Raw genomic sequence first — 21,709 nt, 5'->3', positions numbered from 1 at the left:
TTTTCTCATTGTGAATTTTTTGGCAAAATATCATCACTTCAGGATATGCTCCGTGCATTACAAGTTAAAAATAGAACTTTATTAATAGTCTATGAACATGCTTAACATAGGGCATAACAGAGGAGACATTAACACACTTTTTCATACGCTGGCCACTGTTACAGAAATTCTGTAGGAAGCACTATATTACAGATTTTATTTAAAGTTACCTTTCAAATACTTTAACTCATCTATTAAATAAATAAAACAAAAGATGACCCATTACCTGTTCTTTAAGGTCTTTAACTTTTGACTTTTCTTTCTCTAAGGAAGTCTGTAAAGATTGAATAAGCTGTTTCATTTGCTGATCTTCTTCTTCTTTCCGCTTTAGAACTGCCTGAACCTGCATCATTTCACAAAACCGGAGATTTAGTAGCACGAATACACTTTTTGTGTAAACTCAGTGGAAGATCAGAAATGCCAATATGGGGAATATATAAATACTAGCCAGTGTAGGATTGGCAAAATTTTCCTCCCCTGTTCATGGATAACTCTTCCAATCAAGCTTAAAAGTAGCTATAGTTAAATGGTAGCATGTTATCGGCTGTTCATTGCCTGTATTCTCTTCTTTACCACAGGAGTATGTTACTATTGGCATAAAAATTAATCTCAGCGAATCATTAAGTGACACCATTTCTAGGTTCCAACTGTCTTAAATGTGCAATACTTTCAACTATTATGAGTATACCTGTGATTTTTTTCTGCAAGAGAAACAACTTTTTAGTGCAAAATCTTGTTTCTGATGATTTCTGAGGTTTAACGACCTATATTACTCCAGTTGCACAACACGCATGAAGCTCAGATCTGCAGAAAATACATCAACGTTTTCTTTAACAATAATTTGCATGTAATTATACAACTGAAGACCTCTACATCTGGTTATCAGAAACACTAGCTAAAATTCCTTTTAATATATTACACCCAAAAGTTGAATACCTGTAGGTTCAGTTGTACCAAATCTGCCTCTCTCTTTGCTAATGCTGTTTCGAGGATATTGTTGTGCTCCCGCAAAGCAGTGTTGGACTGGTTAAGACCTGTAATTTTTCCTCGTTCATGTTCCAGTTCAAGGGCCAACTTCTTATTAATTTCTTCTAAACGTTTTATCTTCCTCCTAAAGCCTCTAGATTCCTGAAGCTATACAAAAAAGGAAGGAAAAAAAGCAGATTACTAATGCAAAGAAGTTGTGAGCTAAACTCATTAAACTTTACTACTTTCACCCTTTTTTTTGTTTTGTTTTTTACTTAGACTTCCTTTTGGAAGACTAAAAGGCTTGCTAGTAAGCAGAATCCATGAATACTTAAAAGGCTTGCTAGTAAGCAGAATACATGAATACTGTTTCAGGTACAGGAAAGATGTGATGGACTAGTCTAACTTTTTTTTCATGATCCTACAACCAATGCCCTCGGGGGGGGGGGGGGGGGGGGGGGAAATCACTGAGCAACTGTGATTCCCATTAGTCTCACAAGACAGTGATTCATGCATACCCACCATCTCATGACAAGTACCTAACACAGGAACTATTTTTCTCTCATCTCTTCTTTTACTTTATACTACAACTGTTCATGAAAACATGAAGGCTAACCCTCTGCAGCAGAATTAGCAGGTGTCACTGACACAATGTCTCCTGTGTAAAATTCTAACTTCTTGGCACCTCTCAGGTACCTTTTATGATCATCTCCCCAAGTACAATGTAAATTCAAGCAATCACCTCATCCTCAAGTTCCAGCACCTTCTCTCTGTACTCCTCCAGCTCCTGGCTGGTAAGTGAAATCACTTCTTGCAACTCTTTTTCCAGCATCAACTTACTGCTGCTAACAGCTTGTAGTTCTGTCTCCAGAGCTTGAATCTTTTCCTAAAGACAAAAGGATCATAAGCCTGATTAACGTAACACCCATTTTTCAGAGGCAACTTTGTTTTGTCAAAAATGTTTTTCTCTAGCAAGTATTAAATTATCTGTTAGTGCTCAATGCACAGGGCTTGCTCAGAGCTGTCTGCCCACATCCATTTATTGCTTTCAGTGTGTTTCAAATTTGGCTCCACGGAACTATTTCTGGCCCCCGCCCCCCAATTAATTCTCTTATTAAATTGTATCACAGCCTAACATGTATTAGTAAGTTATGGCTATGCTGAAGAACTTAAGTGTCAGTCAGCAAAAAACAGTAAGAGACAGAATTCTGGCAAAGATCCAGGTACTGAACATTTATAAAAAACAACATTAATACTAAATCAAGAAATTTAGTACCAAGGCTGATGCTCCTCTCAGACTTGGTTTACAACTGGTAATCTGAATGTACAAGTAAAATAAATAAAGCCTGTCAAATCACTTCTCTCAAATGTAATTAAGGAAATTCTCAATGTTCAGCACACTGACATCATGTTCTTATCTAACTCTACATTCCAAGCACTTTCATTACTTCAGTGCAACATAATATTTCAAGACTTGTTAGTATAAAGATAGGATTATCTTGCTACACAATACAGTGTTAAGACACACACGCATACTTGAGCAATCTGACTGCTTCCACCATCAGTGATCTGTGCTTTTAGTTTGCTCAGTTCTGCTTCAGCAGATTCCTTGGCAGTGAGGGATTCCTGCAGCCGACGACTAAGAATGCCAACTGCGTTCTCATAGGCTTTATGCTTTGCCTTCATCTCTTTCTGAGCACTTGTCAGATCTGACCCCAGACGCTTCATTTTCTGTTTCTGCTCAGTAATGGCCCTGAAGTGAGAGAGAAAAAACAAAACATCAGGTAAAACAAAAATTGCTTGAAAATAATATTCAAGGATTGATTTTTAGCATAGCTCAATTGAGGAAAAAAAGGCAATCTACCTCATAGTCCACTTATCTACTCCACATTTCATCAACGGAGCTGTAAGAATACTATGGGAAACTGTGTCAAGGGCCTTGCTGAAGTCAAGGTAAAAAAATGTCAGCTTGCCTCCCTTTGTCCCACAGCCACTTAGCTCATCAGAGGATACTGTCAGGTTGCTATGGTATGACTTGCCCTTTGCAAGGCAATGGCTTTAAGACTTCTAATTACAGTCTAAGAAAATGTTTACGGTAATTAAGAGGTCTTATCATAACTTCAAGATGGAGGAATATATACACTACTACTGTAAAAATAATAAGGAATTTAGAGTCAGAATTTAATCTAAAATCCTTGGTATATGTATCATCAAAAGCTTCATTCCAATTACAACATTAAAAAAAAATTTCTTATTAATGCCAACACTCTAGCCAGTCATGGCTAAAATTCAGAGAATGGAAAGTGGAATTAGTTCCAGTAAATACATTAATGAGAAGTTAACATAATGTGTGTGTGTGTGTGTGTGTGTGTGTGTGCGCGCGCGCGCGCATGTATGTATGTATGTTGGCTGAATGGTTTATGCTGTTGGTTAAAAGCCTGAATGTATCAAAAGGTAAGTTGTAACTCTAGAGTACCAGTGTCATGGTCTTCAGGACATTATTTAGATTTTCTAAATGAATGACTAGGGGATAGGCAAAGACTGACTGCTAAAACAATAAATATGAAAAATAAATGCTATATTCTTTTATCTATGTTGAAACAACAGACTTACTTTTTCGCTTCTTCTTGCATTTGTTCTACTTGTAGTTTTAATGCTTGATTTGCCTCAGCAAGAGATGTCATTTGTTCCTTATCAAACTGTAGAGACTTAATAGGGAAGAAAATTAAAAAAAAGATGAGAGTAAGAACAGAAGAAATCTTTATGTTTGCTACACCTTAGATTCTAAATAATAATTACTGTATTTAGGTACTGATTCATGGTAAATTCTAGTTCAACTTCAGCATAAATTGTAAAAATGACTTCTATCTCTGCATAAAAACTGTCGGAAGAAAACACCTATTTCAGGGTTCTCAATATCCTTTCTCATTCCCTTTTATTTATTCTTTAATTCTTTCCTCTGGAGCCATCAGCATATTGAATGTGACACTTTGGGACTAAGAAAGCTCCTTCCACATCTGCTGCTCCTGTAACATACTCCCCCTGCTGCCCGACATGAGATGTTAGTAAGTAGTCAAGTAATTATAAAATGTCAGTAGGTACATGCTCACACACACATATATATATATATGTGTGTGTATATGCATGTGTGTGTGTGAGCATATATACATGTGGGTATATATATGTGTGTATATATATATATATATATATATATACACACACACACACACACACATTTACACACACACAATATTAAATACATAAACAAGAATCTTAACCTGCAGGCAATCATGCCATTATTCTCCAAAATTAATACAAGTAGCAACATATCCTGCATGGAGTACTCTCTAAAAGTCCAAAGCTTAACACCTTCCAGACCTGTAGGCGTTTCTCCATATCGTCTCGTTCTTTCTGCACTGACTGAAGATGATTCTCAATTTCTACCATCTGCTGGTGAACCTGGGATACTTCCTTTTGTAGTTTTGAATGTTCAGATTCCAGCGATTGTTTTTCAACTTGATGTTTGAGTAGTTCTCGTTTTAACTCTTTCATTTCTGAGTCCAGCCGCTTCTTTGTAGCTTTCAGTTCGCTGATCAGCTGGTCCTTAGAACTTGCGTCTCTTCGATAAGCTTCCACCATTACCTAGGACACAAGTTTCAAGAAAAAAATGTTATCTCTCTTAGAGCTTTACAAATTTAAGAATTTATTGTAAAACATTTATAGATATTATTTTGGGGGTCAAAGAATACAGAAACAGCATCATCATTAACATTTTCACTCTGGTTCAAAGACTTCTGCAAACTCAGATCAAATAGTAAGTATCAGTGTTCATAAAAAAAATGAGTGTTTATAGCAGTATGCTGTACTCTTCTTCACCTTCTTTATGGGACCATACTAACTATGTGCAATTTTTAAACTAACTTAATAAAAGTGTAACTAACTATCCAAGGCATGCAATTAATATTTTTTACCACAAAAAGAGTGATTAACTGTGACTAACAGCTTAAAGTCTTCTCAAAATTAATCCAGAAAAGTAAGAAAACTTTGGTGTTAGGTTGATATGCAACCAAATAGCAAACTAATGTTGTCACTGTATATGTTTGTATGTGCAACACCAATGACAGCTTCAAATTATCATTTAAATCTAACTATGTAAACTCAGAATAAAGTATAAAATAAAGTATTTATTTTCATTTTAATTCCTCAAATAAGTACTGTTTTACAAGATTGTAGGAAAACAATGACATTTCAAGATTGTCATCGAGTATTTCTGCAAAAGCTCTTACCTAATATCAACAAAGTAGGTATTTTATAATGGAGAATCATTTGGCAAACTTTCTAAACTCTAAAGAAAGCGTGACTTGGTTGGTGGATCTGCTTTTATGTTAATTGTGGATAAAAATCAACAAATAAACTGTACAATATATAAAAAAAATTATAAATTATGTTATTTGTATTTGATACAGATCATCAGTTCAAACTTCCCCACCAAAGTCCTCAGAGGTATATGTTTTCACTATAGTAAATACTGTGTTCATTTTTAGTTCTTTAAAATAGTTTGGTTTCGTTTACCTTCTGCTGTAGGAACTGTTCCTTCACTTTTTGAACTTGTTTCTTAAGGCTGGAATTTTCTTGTTGCAGATTTTCTACCTGCCAGAGCAAAACAAAAAACAAAAAAGGACATATTGTCTTACTTGTACTCTAAACCATTTCAAGCAGCGACTGAGGACCTTGTTGCTGAGCAGACATCTCGGTAGCCCTGTAAGATAATACAGCATTTTATACATATAATAAATTCACACAAATCAAGTCATAGGAAGACTCACATAATGAGTTTCAGATTGTGAGGAAGTATTCCTCAGGAATACAACATCCCCTTATCCTAACATTATAGGTTTAGTACGTATCATTAACCTACATATGCTGCATCCAGATGGCACCATTTCACACACACACGGTCAAATAAAGAAAGTAGCTAGTTCTTTGAAGGGAAAAAAATAAATAAAGAAAAAGCAATTTTTATGTTAAACCTACCTCCACAGTTATTTTATACTTCTATTGGTGATACTATGAAATCCCAGTATTATCTTCAAAAGAAATCTCTTTGAAGATTACCAGAGCTATGGAGCTTGGATGCTCTAAAAGTAACAGCATAAGCCTGATTATGAAACTAAGGTGTGAAACAAAGATTCACAATAATTTAAAGCAGTTGCAGAAAAAAACATCAATATGCATTAGGCTTGATCTGGTAAGCTAGTTCAGTGATTTCGGCGGGAGGGAAGGGAAAAAGCAACATTCAGCTGATATACAGCAATATACAAAGCAAAACCTAGTATATTGCTTCAAAATAAAAGATACTCCTAAACATGACCCCATTTCTGCAAGGGAAAGAGCTTCAACCCATGGTGCCACAGAAAGGGAGAAAGGAAAACTTACTTCCAAAAGCGTGTGATTTGAACTCAAAATTATTACTTTGAAAAAATGGTATACTTTAGAAAGATGGTGGTTATTGGAAACCAAAAGAATAAGATCAATTAACCTTATCTTTCCATCTCATATCACTTGGTATCTATATGCATTTATGCATTTGCATGGTATTAAACTGAACATCCCAAAAATATAACAATATAAAGTGGCAGATAGTCCACCAACAGGGAAACATTATAGAATTGATTAAAATATTCCCACTAGCTAAACCATGCATTCAAAGTCATGTGTGCATATCTCCTCTCATGTACTTTGCTCTATCATGTGCCTTTGAATAGGATACTTTCAAAGATGCATTACCTTGCTTGACTTTATTGCTATTTCTTGCCGCAGTTGTTCTAAGACTTCTGATGCTACCTCTGCATTTTCTCCAAGGCATTTTGCTCCTTCATCAAGTTGCTCTTTGCTCGCTTTTGCTGCCTGCAGAGCTACTTCCAGGACAATTTTCTCATTCTGCAAATACTGGATCACATCATCTTTGGAAGTAGCATCACTTTGGAGCTCTTCTAATCTGGCCTTCAGTTCATCATACTGGGTCTGCAGGTCATCCAGCGACTGCTCTTTGGTGTGTAATGTCTCTTGGGCTAGGGTGAACTGCTTCATTAGATCTAGATGTTCTTGCTGTAAAGATTCAAGCTGCAAATCTCGCTGATGCAAGGTCAACTTGACCTGAGAAAAGTATTTTAAGGTTAAATTCATATAAAATGAACTCTCTATTTGCTAATGTACTTCAACAAAAATAAAATGGAAAATAGCAACTGCCACTGAGGTTCTAGGAGAAAATAACAGAAGGTGAAAATATTCCTAACTTTCCTTGGCCATCTCTTACATTTGTTCTGTTAATTGCATTGGTTGCCCTGTGTACCACTTGTATTGTTATAGGCTAAGCAACAACCACATGAGAAGCCTAAAATCTCATTAAGTGAAATTCACAATATTTTAAATTTTGATTTTAGAAAAGTGTCCACACTAGATACACATGAAAAGCCCAGTACTATTAATGATAATGCCACATAATTACATGGACTATAATACTGAGCTACACAAATTTAATTTATTTCAGCCTTTGACAAACCAGTTTTGTACTGTTACACCAGGACTCTGTAGTAAAGTGCAAGTACTCCTGCACTTTACTACAGTGTATATAACGATATACTGTCTAATAGAAAACCTTTAGAATGGATGAGTTTCTTGTCCAGTCATAGAATAATAATTACATATCAAATTCACTAACAATGTAACATCTACAAGAGAATAGTTCCGAAATATCAAAAAAAAAAGGAAAAAGTATCTTTACTGAGACAGTAAAAAAGAGGATGTCATATGACATTTTAAGCTGATGTTCAGAAAGGGAGTCTTTTTTCTTGAGATTGACTTTGCTATGCACTTCATCTCAGCAATCTTTCAGAAGGTTTAAACCTTCTGAAAAGGAGTTCTGTTTAGAACTCAGTATCTGTTTACCCTACCTTCGCCTTTTCAATCAATCAAATATTTCATTTAAAACCCTTAGGATGTTGTCCACCGGTCTACCTGATCCAATTCCTGCTCCAGCATTACTGCAGAATCAGCCATTTTCTGAAGCTGCTCTTTTTCATCCTCAAACTCCTCTAGTTTTCTCTGCAAGTCTTCTTCCACCATGGTTTTAGCCTCCTGGATCTGCATGAAAGCAGCTTCCTGATCTAGCATGTCAGCCTGCAGAGAAAAAACAAGGAATTGACATTTACAATATCAATGAAGGGGGGGGGAGAGAGAGAGAGAGAGAGAGAGAGTAAAATATCAAGATTTCTGGAAGAAATCTGGAAGAAAAAAAAAAGGGGGGGAGAGAGAGACAAACAAACATAATTCTGATGTTTGCCTTACTTGTCTGTACATCTTAACTGAAGTAATTTAGTCATATATTTAAGAAACCTTAGAATAACTGAGAATGCCTTGTATATTAGCAACAATCTGAAGTCCCACTAAGTATCAATTTAGGAAGGAAATGATGTTAAAACAAGATGTAAATAAAAAGAATATTTAAAGTACTAAAATTAAACTGTTTGGAAAATACAGAAGCAAAAGGTTCTTTGGATATTGTAGCTGTTCTGAAATAGAAATTCCTGTTGTGCACACCGTTTCACTAAAATTCAGTGGGATTTAAGGTCCAAGTGCTTCAAAACTGAGCACACTTCCCTTCAGCAGTTTTAATCATCTTTTCTTATTGGACAGCAGGAAGGATAAACCTGAGTAGTTAGCAATTTCATATATTTAAAAAGGACTTCACTGACTTAGTCTAACTTTGAGGTAAGAGTTCTCTCTAAAAAGGCCCAGAACAGGCAAAGAAGAACATTTACATACACTTTTTGACTTCAATCAACAACACACACCAGATCTGAGGAAAAAAAAAAAGCATCAGCTTGAAATAGAAAATACATGGGCTTGCCCCTTCTTACTGTTTGCTGAATTTTTGAATTTCATGGAAATTAATCAGCTCTGAAACATTCACTGTTTTTAAAAGCAGCCACAGTAATAACAAGATACAATACCATTATCACAAATGCAAGAATGAGGTTTTGTGCATTGGTTAGTATTTCCTTACTACAAATAATTTAGAGCCATAAATTTTTAGTGCATCTTTTACAATACAGCAACTGAAACATAAGCCACTTCCCTCATCCATCATGGTTAGCCAATTCTCAAATTTTTAAAAATGTATGACTTACTCCAGCTTCTAGTCTGTAATTCTGCCTTGACATCATATAAGTGATAGTAATATTAGGACCTTACAAGTGGCTGTAATAGGTAAAGTACTGAGCCTAAAGAAACCAATCACTTTTAAAGCATCAAAATTCTATTAATTTCAAAGAAGATCATCCAATTACTAAAAACTTAAAAGCACTAGAACCTATTCATTCAATGCCAGGTTGCTGGAAAATCTTTGATTTTGCAAACACAGGTTATATACTTGGGTTTTGCAAGCGCTAAGCCAAACATAATTCATGAAGATAACCTACAACCTCAATGTTCTGGAAGTCATCTACAACCTTACCTCAATGTTTTGCAACTGTGCTGCAATACGTTCTTTTTCTTTAATAGATCTGTGCTGGGTCTCAGTCAACTGGTGAGACAATGTCACATTCTCTAGTTTGAGGTGTTCCAACATACCTGCTTGGGTCATTTGCCCAGCCTGCAGAAAGGAAGAAATGACAAATTAATACTGACAGTCAAAATTTGGCCAACAAATTTAAGATTTCCGGGGGGAGGGGGGAGAACATGAATCTGTCTGTGCCTTATCTCAACTACTGCTTCCATAGCTCTACAGACATTGGTTAAATCTATGCCTCAGCATTAATATGAGCTAATACCTCATGATCAGAAACAAAAAACTTCCCTGTTCTCCACCTGAAAAATACACAAGAGAGACTGGCTTCCTCAAAGTTCATAAACAACGTCCTCTTGATAAAACTAACATACAAAAGAAAAGATTCACAGTCCTATGGGTAAGTCAGTCATAATACCTGTATATTGGCCATCTCACTCTGCAGCCTGACACGGGCCTCCTGTGCTAGTATCAGCTGCTGCTGGTACCACTGCCGCACATTTTGGAGTGAGGAGATTTCTGTTTCAGATGCCTTTAGCTTATTGGTCAGTGTAGTCCGTTCTAATTGCACCTTCTGAAGCTGATTCTGTAAGGAAGCCAACTGCTGTCGCAAATCATGAACTAGAAAAAAGAAAAATAAAGAATTCAGCCTACGATACTTCATGGTTCTATTTTTATCCACATATTTTCAAGGCTTACTGCTATATTCATATGTTTTGGCTCAAAAAGGAAAAAAAAAAAGCTATGTGCATAATTACATAAATTATTGTCTATTCCTGCAGAAGTAAAAGGAAATGCTAGAATTCAAAGTATCAGGATTATAAACAGAAAATAATGTAAAATAAACAAATCTTCTCCTTAGGTGTTCAAAGTTCCTAAGTGGCAAAAAAAATTAACTACTTAAAAATGAGAAAGTACACACCCTGACATGTAAATTAATCATTACAGATCAGTATTTGTACCATTTTTAAAAATTATGAGTCCATTCTCAAATAGTTCTTAAATTAAATATTTATGTCTCCCTCTCCAAGCAGGTAATGCCTAGCAAATTGTGGCACCTCTGTGATGTAAAATAGAAAACAATCATCTTGCAATTCTGACCATTTGATTAATATGCAATTAATGAAAGGCAAATTAAAATTTCTTCTTGTTCTTGAATTTCAGAAATTTGTTGAAATTAAAATTTATCATTCTGTAAGTCATTTTAAGATTCACATTTACATCAGCTCACCTGTGCTATCTCTGGTAAGAACATTTTTTTGCATATCTTCAACCTTCACCATGAGTCTTTGGTACTGCTCCTCTGCCAACTGCAAATCATTATTTGAAGAAGCCAAACTAGCATTCTTTGCTTCCAAGGCATTTTGCAGGTCAGCCATTGCTCGTTCCAGATCCCAGCAAGACTGCTTTAACGTGGCCACTTCTGAGCTCAGAGATTCCTGCTTCTGTTGGCTGTTTTGACTGTATTCCATCTGTGCCTGAAGCTTCATGTTCAAAGCTGCAAGTTGTGCCTGTAGCTCAGTCTTCTCTTTGAGAGCCTGAACATGTCCCAAAAATTAAATACAGAAGTCTTAGGAGAAAGTAATGATTAGCATATTAGGAAGAGAGGCAAATATATACTAGTGGCTGCCTAATGCAGATGTCTAGCAAAAAGGTTTTACTAAGGTAAAATGATTTTTAGAAGTGGTCTCGGTTTTTCAAATATACAAGGAAAATACTGAGGAAAGCACAAGATGTATAGCATCTTTATTAAAAGCCGAAACAGGGTATTGCTGTAAGATGGGCATCTCCACACTAAGTAGAAAAGTTATTCTGTCAATCATCACAAAGAGAAAATACAGCTAGACATTGGTAACATTACTCTGGATTTATCATCTGTTTCACTCGCCTGTTGTCTTTCTCCCTCTCTTCTTTTAAATCTTTTGAAGACTTTACAGACTTAAAATTTATCATCTTAAGCCTCCTTGTAATGTACTTTATTCAACAATATATTTACAAAACACACTCCCATAAGTAAAGTGTAGGAGACTCTTGAAAAAAAATATAATTAACACATTTATATAATTTGCTAAATTCAAATTCATTTTCTACCTGATTAGCTTCTAGTGAGAGTGCTTCTAGTTGCCCTTCAAGTCTCATCTTCTCCTTTAGAACCTGCAGCATTTCATCATGAGTTCCTGCGATAGAGCTTTCCATTGATACACTGGAGACAGACACATCATATACAGGTAGATGGTTAGAATACAATCCTCATGTACTTGAAGAAAAGTGAAGCTGAAATTAAGAGACTTTCAGATTCTACAAGATAATCTTCTCACATAACCTAGAATCTGGGATATTTTTTCTGGCTTTATCATGGATCCAGAACACAGTTAAACAACCTTCACTTCTGTCCAAAGAGATTAGAAAAAAAAAATCATACTTTGGTTTTATATGCTAGTTTCCCATATTTGCCACAGCTAGAATCTACTGTGGCACCCATATATTTCTGATTTTACAAAAGTGTAATGGTCAATGCCAGTACCTTCTATACCTGCATATCCCCTTATAAACAGAAAAATGGACATAATAGACTAATTCTCCATTGTTGAAGCACTTTCCACAACTATTTGTATACATAGTCTGCATTAAGGTGAAAGTGCCCGAGAAGTAGCAACAGCTGGTGCAAAAGAATAACCGGTATCTGGCATAGGGGATTCCTTAATCTCCTTCCTCAACACAGCTAAGCAGGATCATCTCCTCCCTCTCATTCATCATAATGACAATTAAGTCTAGACTGGGAGAGTCTGTAACAACTGATCTTACCCCAGTGTCTCCAGGTATTATGTTTTACCCCAAAGAAGAACAGAAAAGGGTAATTTCAAAATTATCATGCATAAAACATTTGATTCACTGCATCTTCCACCAAGCGATGGAAGAACAACTGCATTGTTCAGGGTTCATCAGTCATCTATTCACTATGTAACTACTGTCTCTTGTAAGGGAGAGCCTAATCACAGCTTAATACCTATCATGTACACAAAGGCTTATGAGACTAACAGTTGATCTCATCCTAAAGGGCTGAGGATAAGACTATGTAGGACAAGACCCTTGGCATCTCCTAACTACTCAGAGTCTGAAAGATAGGTGCATAGATCAGGTAAACGGTCATAATAAATATCATTGTTTCTTGAGGCAGCTATGTCTATACGGATAGACTTTACAGATCAGTGCCATGTCAGTGGAACAGTGAATGAACATCTGCTCCACAAGTAAATATAGATAGAAACAGCTGCTATCAGAGTATTTATAACATGCTATCAGTGTCAAAAAATAACTCTCTATACAGATCTATCTAGTAAACAGTAAATAGGTGTTCAAGTGAAAATGATCTTTCAATTTCTTTTAGAACCTGCAAATCAAAAAGAGATTTGATCACAAGAGATGATCTAATGTTAACAGAAGACTGATGCTTAGGATGCCTACTCAGAAGTATGGTGTACAGTAATGGCCTCCCTGTACTACAATTTTTCTTACCTGCTAGAAATACTGTCTCTCCTACTCCGTACTTCTCCATTAACTTCTTGCTCTTGTGCTTGATGCTCCACTGCTGCAGCCTGTAGCACCTCACTGATGGACGGAAATTGCCCCATTGCATCAGGATGTATCTTCCGACCATTTATTGTATATGGAATACTCTGTTTGTCTTCTGCATTCTGTAAACTGCTGTACAGTCCTTTTCCTGACACACTGCTGTAGGTAGAGCTGTCACTCTCATTTCCATCCAGCCTCATTCCCACTTCACTCCCATCAATCTCTGAAATACTATCTCCCGCCAAAGAGGAATTCTCTATTCGATCATCTATGTCAGAGGGTTGACTAATCTCAGAAATAACGGATGTTGAACCACTTCTGCTTTGCTTCAGAGTCCCACCAGATAAATCAGTAGCCACTGAATTCCTCATAGCACTTCTAGAGTCTGAATCTTCAGCTCTATAATCAGCCAAGGACCGGATCTTACTGGACTTGGATTTTGAACTTCTTCTCTCTTTCGAGGATGCTGGAAGTCCCAAGCTACCCAGTTTTGGCCCCCTTGGGACACTGGTCCGTAAAAAAGAGTATTCTTTTGTCATTGCTACAGTGCTAGCTCTTGGCAAGATTTCTGGATTTAACATCAGCTCAGGATCCAATGTGCTGGAGGGCCGGTTTTTGGATGTAGATTGACTAGACTAAAAGAAACCAAGAGTGAACAATAAATTCTGGAATATTACATTTGAACAGCCTTCAAGGACTTATTTTGCCATAAAACTTAAGCTGTAAAGCTTTAAGCTTTCTTTTCCATTAGTACTTAAATTTATGCAATATTCATAAAGAAGGTAAACTACATCAGCAATCAACCCGGTCAAAGCTCAACAAAAACATGCTGAAAAATGATCAAAGTAGACAAAGCTATCTGAAAGATATAGGAACAGAACTCTGACTTGGAATAATTATTTTTGATCTCTTTTAAAATTTTAGGTTTCTTAAGCTTGTTCATTTTTTCCTATTTTGAGATGAGTTTCTGAAAACAGTATGCATTCCAGTGAGGTAACGGCAAGCCAAATTTTGCATACCCCAAAGAAGGAAAAAAAAACAGAACAAAAACAACAACAATAAAAAAAACTTTCTCACAGTTGCAAACGCTACCAAATTTTTAAAGCTCAGAAAACAGTAGTTTACATCACAGAAAAGATAAAACTTTCAAGTCTTTCAACCACACATGGAATTCAGAGCTCCTGTAGCGTAGCACTCACTCTTTCTTGATGTCTCTTCACTCTATATTGTTTGAGCTGTTCTTCTAGTCGCCTTCTTGCTTGAAGTCTTATTTGTTCCTCTTTCTCCAAAGGGAGGGAAGACTCTACTGAGCCTGTAAGCGAAAGGTATCTTTACACCAAATGGAAAACTTCAATACAGATAAATCTGATGCAAAAAGATAAAGCCCCTACCACCAACAGCAACATGCTTCATGCTTAAGCAAGACACGCAAGGAAAGCCCTTTTGCATGCACCTCAGAATACCCTCTAATATATCCTTGGGTAAGCACTGATAAAGCCAGTGTATTTCAGCTTTTCAGTTTACAAATGCTGTAGTTCCTCCAAGTATCCAAGACAAAGATTCTACAGCAAGACAAAGACTATTGCTATCATCTAATCACACCTGGTCTGCAAGTCTGACAAGCGAAATTATAAAACCTGGTAAGACTTATGCAGTCTATTTATCCCTTACAGGTCAGGGAAAGATTATTCCTTAGATGCATTTTCTTATGCTTTGTTAATTCATGTTAAATCTTTGCGATAGTAAGCCTTTTTAAAAACATGATTATCATCTTTGGAAACTCCTGCAGCCTTAGACACCTTACTACAAAAGCTCCTCCCCCTCTTCATTATTTAGGTTAAAAACACCAGGTTCTGCTGTCTGTTTTCTTTTAATGTCACCTGTTACTCCTAATAATCAAAAATATTAGAACAGCTCCAATCCCAGAAAGCATAAATTCCCTTACAGCATAAGAATAATTCTTAAATGTTAAGGCACGCGCTTTAATTGCAGCAGAGGGTGGTTTACTGAAAGAAAATGAATTTAAGTTCAAAGTAAAGGCTTACTGCAAAAATGAAGTTTAGTCCAAGCTTAAATGATCTCATAGGGATTCTATAGACAGGCTCAGAGTAAAAAGCTTTATGCAGCAAGAGAAAGCAGGGGCTCTACAGTAAACAGATGCTTACACAAGTCAGTTTCTTGCATGGGAAGACTTAGTTTGAGAGACTGTAAAGCTTCTTTTCTAAGAACTATGCCCTCAGCACTAGTTCCCTGAGACTTCCTTAGGTTGCCACGGAAAGCAGCCACACCTGGGGATGACTCTTGACCCTGCAGACTGCTGGTGGGATCAAAAGATAAAGGAGAGTTGGGAAAGAGCAACTCTGGCCCATTCTGGCAGGCTTCACCTTTGCTGTTTATCTCCAGACTTCCCTCTTCATTTGGCACTTTGTTGACATTAATACTGGTAGCTGGAAAAGAAAGTTACACTGAGCTACACTGTAGGACACCCCATTTAGCTTTGCCCCTCCACCCAAATGCTAGCAGAATTGCCCTTAGACTGCAAGAATATACAAACTGCTAATGACAGCCATCAGCACAGGGAATTTTATAAGAGATTTAGACCTTCATTTAGAAAGAACAGAACAAATAACTATACTGTGCTCTACTGCAGAGCCTTCAAGCAGGGTATCTCACACATCCTTGTAAAGTAAACATTCTTAAAATTAGCAGCTCTAAACTCTGAATGCAAGCAAAGTAATCTCAGCATCACACTGAGTAGCAGCCTGCTGCAAACAAGACTCAGCAACTGTGGACTGGGGAGAACCATTCAGCTCCACGGTACTTTTCAGGAGACTGGAGAACACACACAGCCGTCTCCACTTCCAGCATGGGCTGGGCTGGGAAGGGCTTCCAAGCACTACACCAACTACTACACTTTTCAAAGAGTAGATTTTCGATTAAAAATACATTAGAATATCTTACAGGAATCAAAAGAATAAATTGAAAAATTAAAAGATGATTCAAGAACCAAAGAGAAAGGTCTACACAAAGTAGAGGTGGAGAAGAAAAACAGAACGGAGAAACATTCAGTTAGTGAAAAGATATTCTCAAAACTGTTTTTAACATTCATACATAGAAATGTTCTATAGCTAGGCAGTTGAATACAATGATTAAAAAAATGATTTAGACATCAATCTATTAACATGCACTGTTTTTTCATAAAATGAATCATTACAAACTTCTGGCAACAAAACAACGGAAAAAATTGAAATACATGAGGTGAAACTGCATTACAGTGTATCTCTGAAGTTAAATAAGCCCTATAAAAAAATACAGGTAAGAAAGCAAGGCTTTCTGGGTTTTGTTTGTTTGTTTGTTTTAATTTAACAAAGCAACAGATTTCCTGTTAGTGCTGTCAAATTAGATTTCAGAATAATTTAAAGAGGAAAAGTAAATTAAATTAATTGACTAAAAGGAGATTTAAGTGAAATTTGAATAAATCAAATTAAATGAAGCACTCCAGGTGGAATACACAATAAAGCGATTTTTAAATGTTTCATAACTGTTGTCAAGCAAAAGATAACATTTCATAGCTATAGAAAGAAGGAAAGAAATCCCCCTTTCTGCTTCTTTAAGAGCACGTTTATTGAATTTAACTGCTTAAATAGTACAAGTATCCATAGGTACTCCTAGCAATTTGGAACTAAATTACTGAAAATATCCTGGGTTATCTTGAGCCTACTCTACAGAAAAATAGTTTACAGTCACAGTTACGCAGTGAAACCATAGACCTATATGGTTATATTTAGTCTTATATGGACAAAACAGCTTACACCGAATCTCCAGATGCAAAAAGCTAAAACAGTAAGCACACCGATTTCACAATATAATTGCATCTATTTTGGGGCTTACAGCAGTATAGAGAAAAAAAATCACAACTTTTATAAACATATTTCATAAAACTGACTTTATCTGCCACCCTGCCACATGTTAAAAATTCTACACGTAGCTCTTTCCAACACTCAGTAGTAATTATCACCACACACATTTTAAGTGAACATCAGTATTTTAATAACCACAGTGATCAGCACCATACCCATGTGTTACTTAAGTGTATATCGACCAATGAACGTATGTAACAATGTGCTTCCACTTTGAAATACATCAGATTTCTGATCTAGTAATGCAGAACTTCATCAAATAAGGTCATAACTACACAGTACTTAATAGGCCCACCCTATCCTTCCTCCCATCTTCAGCCTTCTGGTCCCACCTCTGTCCTGCAGCCTCCCTTGAGCAAGCACTGGTGTTTGTATAGCGAACCAACAAACAGGAATCTGAATGATGAAACTGAATGTGGGCCAAAATCAGAATTTTTCAGTTTTAGGTTGCCAAAACATATCAGTTCTCCAAGATTTGAGTTAAACACTTCTGAATATCTTATTTGTCACACTAAGAACATTTCCAGGCCTTTTTAACCCAGATCATTCAGTTCTCTGACTCAGCTCCCCATGTGATCAGAAAAACACTTGTGCAGGCAAGAGGGAAGGGGCAGGTACAACAAGGATAAAAAGGAAGAAAGAGAAGTTTCTTCCAATAACTAACCAATGTAAGTCAGTGTTGAAGGCACTGTAAAACTGCAGCTTAAACTGCCAAAAGTAAATTTAAGAGGCAAGTATTCTGAATAGCAACAGGATTCCAGAAATAACGATACTTCATGCATTCATAAATACTGTTTCTGCCCATCTTTTTGGAACTGCAGGCACAACTACACTGAACTTTTTTTTTTTTTTTTTTTTTTTTTTAAATCTTCACAACTGCAAGTGGTATATGTATATAAAAGACTCTAGAGCAAAATTCTGGATAAATGCTTTCCTGACAGCTTCCCAAAGTCACAAGGCATTTGGGAACAAAATGCTGCCTTGAACTAAAGTAATTTAATTGCAGCAGTGTCAATAAAGCTGCAGTCTTTTTAGAACAGTAGGGGAGGAAATGCAATTAGATTGGAAATAATAAAAAGACACATTACCTATTCGTAAGCCACAATTCACTTGTTTGGACAATGTCCAACACAGGAGAAGTCAGGAAACAGTGCGATTGCCAACTTCATAAAAGATGAATGAATCATCAGGCAACCACACTTTGCCAGTCTGACAGAGGGCAGCATGACAAATGCAAATAAAGCCTCAGGACTCTACTTACTTGCCTGTTACAAGATGAGAAATCTGCAGCATGCCAGGAGTTGCAAAACTAACCTCCCAGTCAACACAAAAGTTCCTTTTACATCAGGAACCTGTATGTTTTGTATATCTACACAGCTGCTACATATACACCACTCCACTCACATCAACACAATCTTAAGTTTCCTGTAAACAGCCATATGATTATTTTAATTATAGAACTTGTCTATATATAAAAATTATTTTGAAATAAATTGTGCAGCACAAGCTAGCATCCCTCTTCCTTAAATGGAAGCTAAGACTTTTGGGGTGCATTTTAATGTATATCTAAAGGACTCATTTAGGAAATTCCTTATTCCATTCATGGACTTACTCTGCAACAATCATTTCCAAACTGCTAGTTCTAAAGATTTTCAGGTACATAACCTTGAAGACACTTTCAGAAGACAGCACATATATAACTGACAGCTGATAGTATTTAAGTTAATAGTTTGTTTTGTTTTGAAAGAGTAGGTTTTTAAAAAGGAAAAATAGTTTTCCAATACAGAGACACATAGCTTTCACCAGATTTTCTGAAAAATCTACAATGTACAAGGAACTGCTGCCTGCAAAGAAAACAAATTCAACATCACCTGAACAATAAAATGGGTTATGGTAGAGAAACCTTGATAAAACTAGGAAATGATTCAGTGCCTATAAATAACTTACTGTTAATTTCATCTCTTGCAACTGGCACATCTGACTCAGTTTTATGATCCAGAAGTTCTTCAGACTTATTAGGGGCCCCATTGCTGCTTCTGTTCTCCAACAGAACATCCTGCTGGACAGGTGAGGAGTCCATTGTAAAAACAAGCTGAATTCCAGGAAAGTTATTTCTTCTAAATAATTTGCCTCCAAGTGAACTACCAAGTCCTGTTTCTCTCCATTAGCAACAACAGCATCAAGATGTTAGACAGGAACACAAGTTTGAGCTTTTTAGTAGTCGGCTTGCAGCAGGCAGCTGAATAATTCCAGGAGGTCATAAAAATAGCTCGCAGATAGATATGCAATCACCAAGGAACTGTGTTCTCTAGAAACAAATGTAGTTATTTTGCAAACGTTTCTCATAGCTTTGAATGTATCAGTTAAAAAACAAGTAGCAGTTACAGACAACCCACCAGTCTATCAACCTCAACGCTCAGAATCAGGACACAGGGTAACAGAGGCAATAAAACACTATTAAGTATCTAGCTTTTGCTAGGATAGGAGATGATCTATTTAACATTCTTAATATTATTATTTTTTAGTAACTTTGACAGTGTAATGATGCCACAAGGTAATATTCAACAAGACAACTGATTTAAGATTACTGTTCTTTTTAATGGAAATATGTTTCTTTGCCCCCACCTTTAGTAAACTAGAAAGCATCCTGCTCTGCAAAATACAGTCCAGACTTTCATACTGTATTTTTCATTTCCAGGACTTATTGCCATAAGTTCCAATGATTTCAGTTATAACGTGGTAGGGAATTCAGACTTTATTAATGACATCATTACTGTTTACTACAATATATATCACTTTACACAGCCTGAACTACTAATTACAGCATGCGTTGGCAGTTGAATGTGACCCAGTTGCAACTCAACACTGGCCTTCTCTCGTGGTGTGTCAAGGGGAGGATTTCCAAAGGCAGTTTATAGAATTCGCAAGCAATTCTCCAGGCATCCAGAACTTAGATTTAGGGATGCATCTGATCAGCTGATACAATCTCACATGAAGCTATTATAAATAGTCATTTCAGTTATTTAAGTTTTGTTCAAATACTTACTGACAACTAGTTAGTATAAATTGAACTTAAAACACTATGGATACCAATCTAGTAAAGAAACATCAAAAATCTCCAGTTAAAAAAAAAAAAAGAAAAGCAAACCACCCACACTCCAGTGAGAATTTTGACTCCAGGTATCTTAGTTGTGTTTTTACATGCCATATTGGCCAGCACATAGGTGAGCAACGAAGGACTGAACACAAGGAGCAAAATCTAAAACAGACATCTCCACTGCACAGAAAGACAAATGTGCCTTCACAGTAATCCGTTATTGATTTTAAAACCTGTTCTATGTAATAAAACATACAATAAAGCTTCTGGAAGAACAGCCACCACATGCCACATAGGTACTACACCAGAACAAGTCACAAAGAGGAACCGTGGGCAAGAGGCGAACGTAATTCAGAGACTGCTTAAATCCTGCCAAAATCCAGCCGATATTTGATGCTTTGCTCACGATTCCTAGCTGAGAGCAATATCTGCATGCTTGTCACAGCAATACTCGTTTTAGAAGTGACTTTAAAAAACGTTTTTTATAATTAGGTCTAACATCAGCTGTTTCATAATATTGAAAGGTTTGGGTATTTTGGCTTCAAAGTCCTGCTGGATACAGGATATATATATATTTTCCCCTAAGGCACGCGTGCACACAGGTAAGCGCACGCACGCCGCGGGGACCCCACAGCAACCTGCGCCGAAAGGAGCGGCAGGAAAACCGGCGATTTTGTTTAAAACGCCAGTAACGAGGAGCGGAGCGGAGCCCGGCCGGGCCCGGCAGGCAGCGCCGCCTGAGGAGCGCGGGCCCCCGCCGCAGCGCCGGGCCGGGCCGGGCCGTGCACAGGCCCAGCGCCGCCGCGGAGCCGGGCCGGGCCGGGCCGTGCACAGGCCCAGCGCCGCCGCGGAGCCGGGCCGGGCCGGGCCGGGCCGGGCCAGGCGGCTCCCCCGCGCCGGCGGGCCGCAGCTCCCGCGCCGGCGCCCCCGCGCCTCGCCACTGCCCCCGCGCCGCGCCCGGCGAGACCCCGCAGACCTGGAGCTGGAGCCGGAGCCGCCGCCCCGCTGCTGCCCGAGACGTGGCGCTGCCTCCGCGGGAAGAGGAGGAGAGCGGAGGGGAGGGGAGGGGAGGGGAGGGCGCGGCGGTGCCACGCGCTTCTCCCTCCCCCGCCGGCCCCGCCGCCGCCCCGGCCCCGGCCCCGGCCCCGCGCCGCCCCGCAGCGCCCCGCAGCGCCCCGCGCCGCCCCGCGCAGCGCCGCTCGCCTCAGGGCCGCGGCGGCGCTGCGCGGCGGCCGGGCGGAGCCCAGCAGGAGGCCGCGGCGGCCGCCGGGCGCGCTGCCGAGGCGGCGGCTTTTCCAGACGGACCCTTCCGGCAGCGGGGGCGGGGAGCGGCCGCGGCCCGCAGGCGCTGCGCGGCGGCGGCCGGCCCGGGGCCGCGGGGCCGCGGCTGCTCGTGCCGTGCTGGCCGCTCAGGCAGGCGGCGTTGCGCGGGGCGGCCCCGAGCCCCGCAGCGCTCCGCTCCCTTGTCCCGTTCCGGCGGGGCCTCGGCGCCAGCTGGGTTTCTGCAGAGACTCATCTTAGACCCTGAGGTGTTCACGCCTGAAAACC

At 38.4% G+C, this 21,709-nt stretch overlaps 1 protein-coding gene across 3 annotated transcripts in view; it reads right to left on the bottom strand.

The window, feature by feature from the left end:
- Positions 1–21,217, bottom strand: part of GOLGA3 (golgin A3) — a 30,013-nt gene extending 8,796 nt beyond the window's left edge. For 2 of the 3 annotated variants that reach the window (XR_009960141.1, XM_062589856.1), the window contains exons 1-18: positions 21,138–21,217; positions 19,012–19,372; positions 15,310–15,591; positions 14,344–14,456; positions 13,088–13,779; positions 11,663–11,774; positions 10,803–11,109; positions 9,990–10,192; positions 9,521–9,658; positions 8,023–8,184; positions 6,793–7,161; positions 5,578–5,655; positions 4,384–4,647; positions 3,619–3,713; positions 2,542–2,758; positions 1,748–1,891; positions 976–1,173; positions 266–382 (exon numbers count right to left, since the gene is read on the bottom strand). Coding sequence is in view for 2 of the 3 variants with exons in the window: in XM_062589856.1 (XP_062445840.1) it covers positions 266–382; positions 976–1,173; positions 1,748–1,891; positions 2,542–2,758; positions 3,619–3,713; positions 4,384–4,647; positions 5,578–5,655; positions 6,793–7,161; positions 8,023–8,184; positions 9,521–9,658; positions 9,990–10,192; positions 10,803–11,109; positions 11,663–11,774; positions 13,088–13,779; positions 14,344–14,456; positions 15,310–15,591; positions 19,012–19,144 (3,624 nt within the window). In the remaining variant the exon portion in view is untranslated. The remainder of the gene's footprint in view (positions 1–265; positions 383–975; positions 1,174–1,747; positions 1,892–2,541; positions 2,759–3,618; positions 3,714–4,383; positions 4,648–5,577; positions 5,656–6,792; positions 7,162–8,022; positions 8,185–9,520; positions 9,659–9,989; positions 10,193–10,802; positions 11,110–11,662; positions 11,775–13,087; positions 13,780–14,343; positions 14,457–15,309; positions 15,592–19,011; positions 19,373–21,137) is intronic. The other variant, XM_062589857.1, reaches the window with a different exon arrangement.
- Between the last annotated feature and the right edge of the window lie 492 nt (positions 21,218–21,709).

Source organism: Rhea pennata, chromosome 17 (assembly GCF_028389875.1).
Source record: "Rhea pennata isolate bPtePen1 chromosome 17, bPtePen1.pri, whole genome shotgun sequence".
Classification (NCBI taxonomy): Eukaryota; Metazoa; Chordata; class Aves; order Rheiformes; family Rheidae; genus Rhea; species Rhea pennata.
The sequence above is the reverse complement of the archived record's forward strand: the minus strand, read 5'-3'. Positions and strand labels throughout refer to the sequence as shown.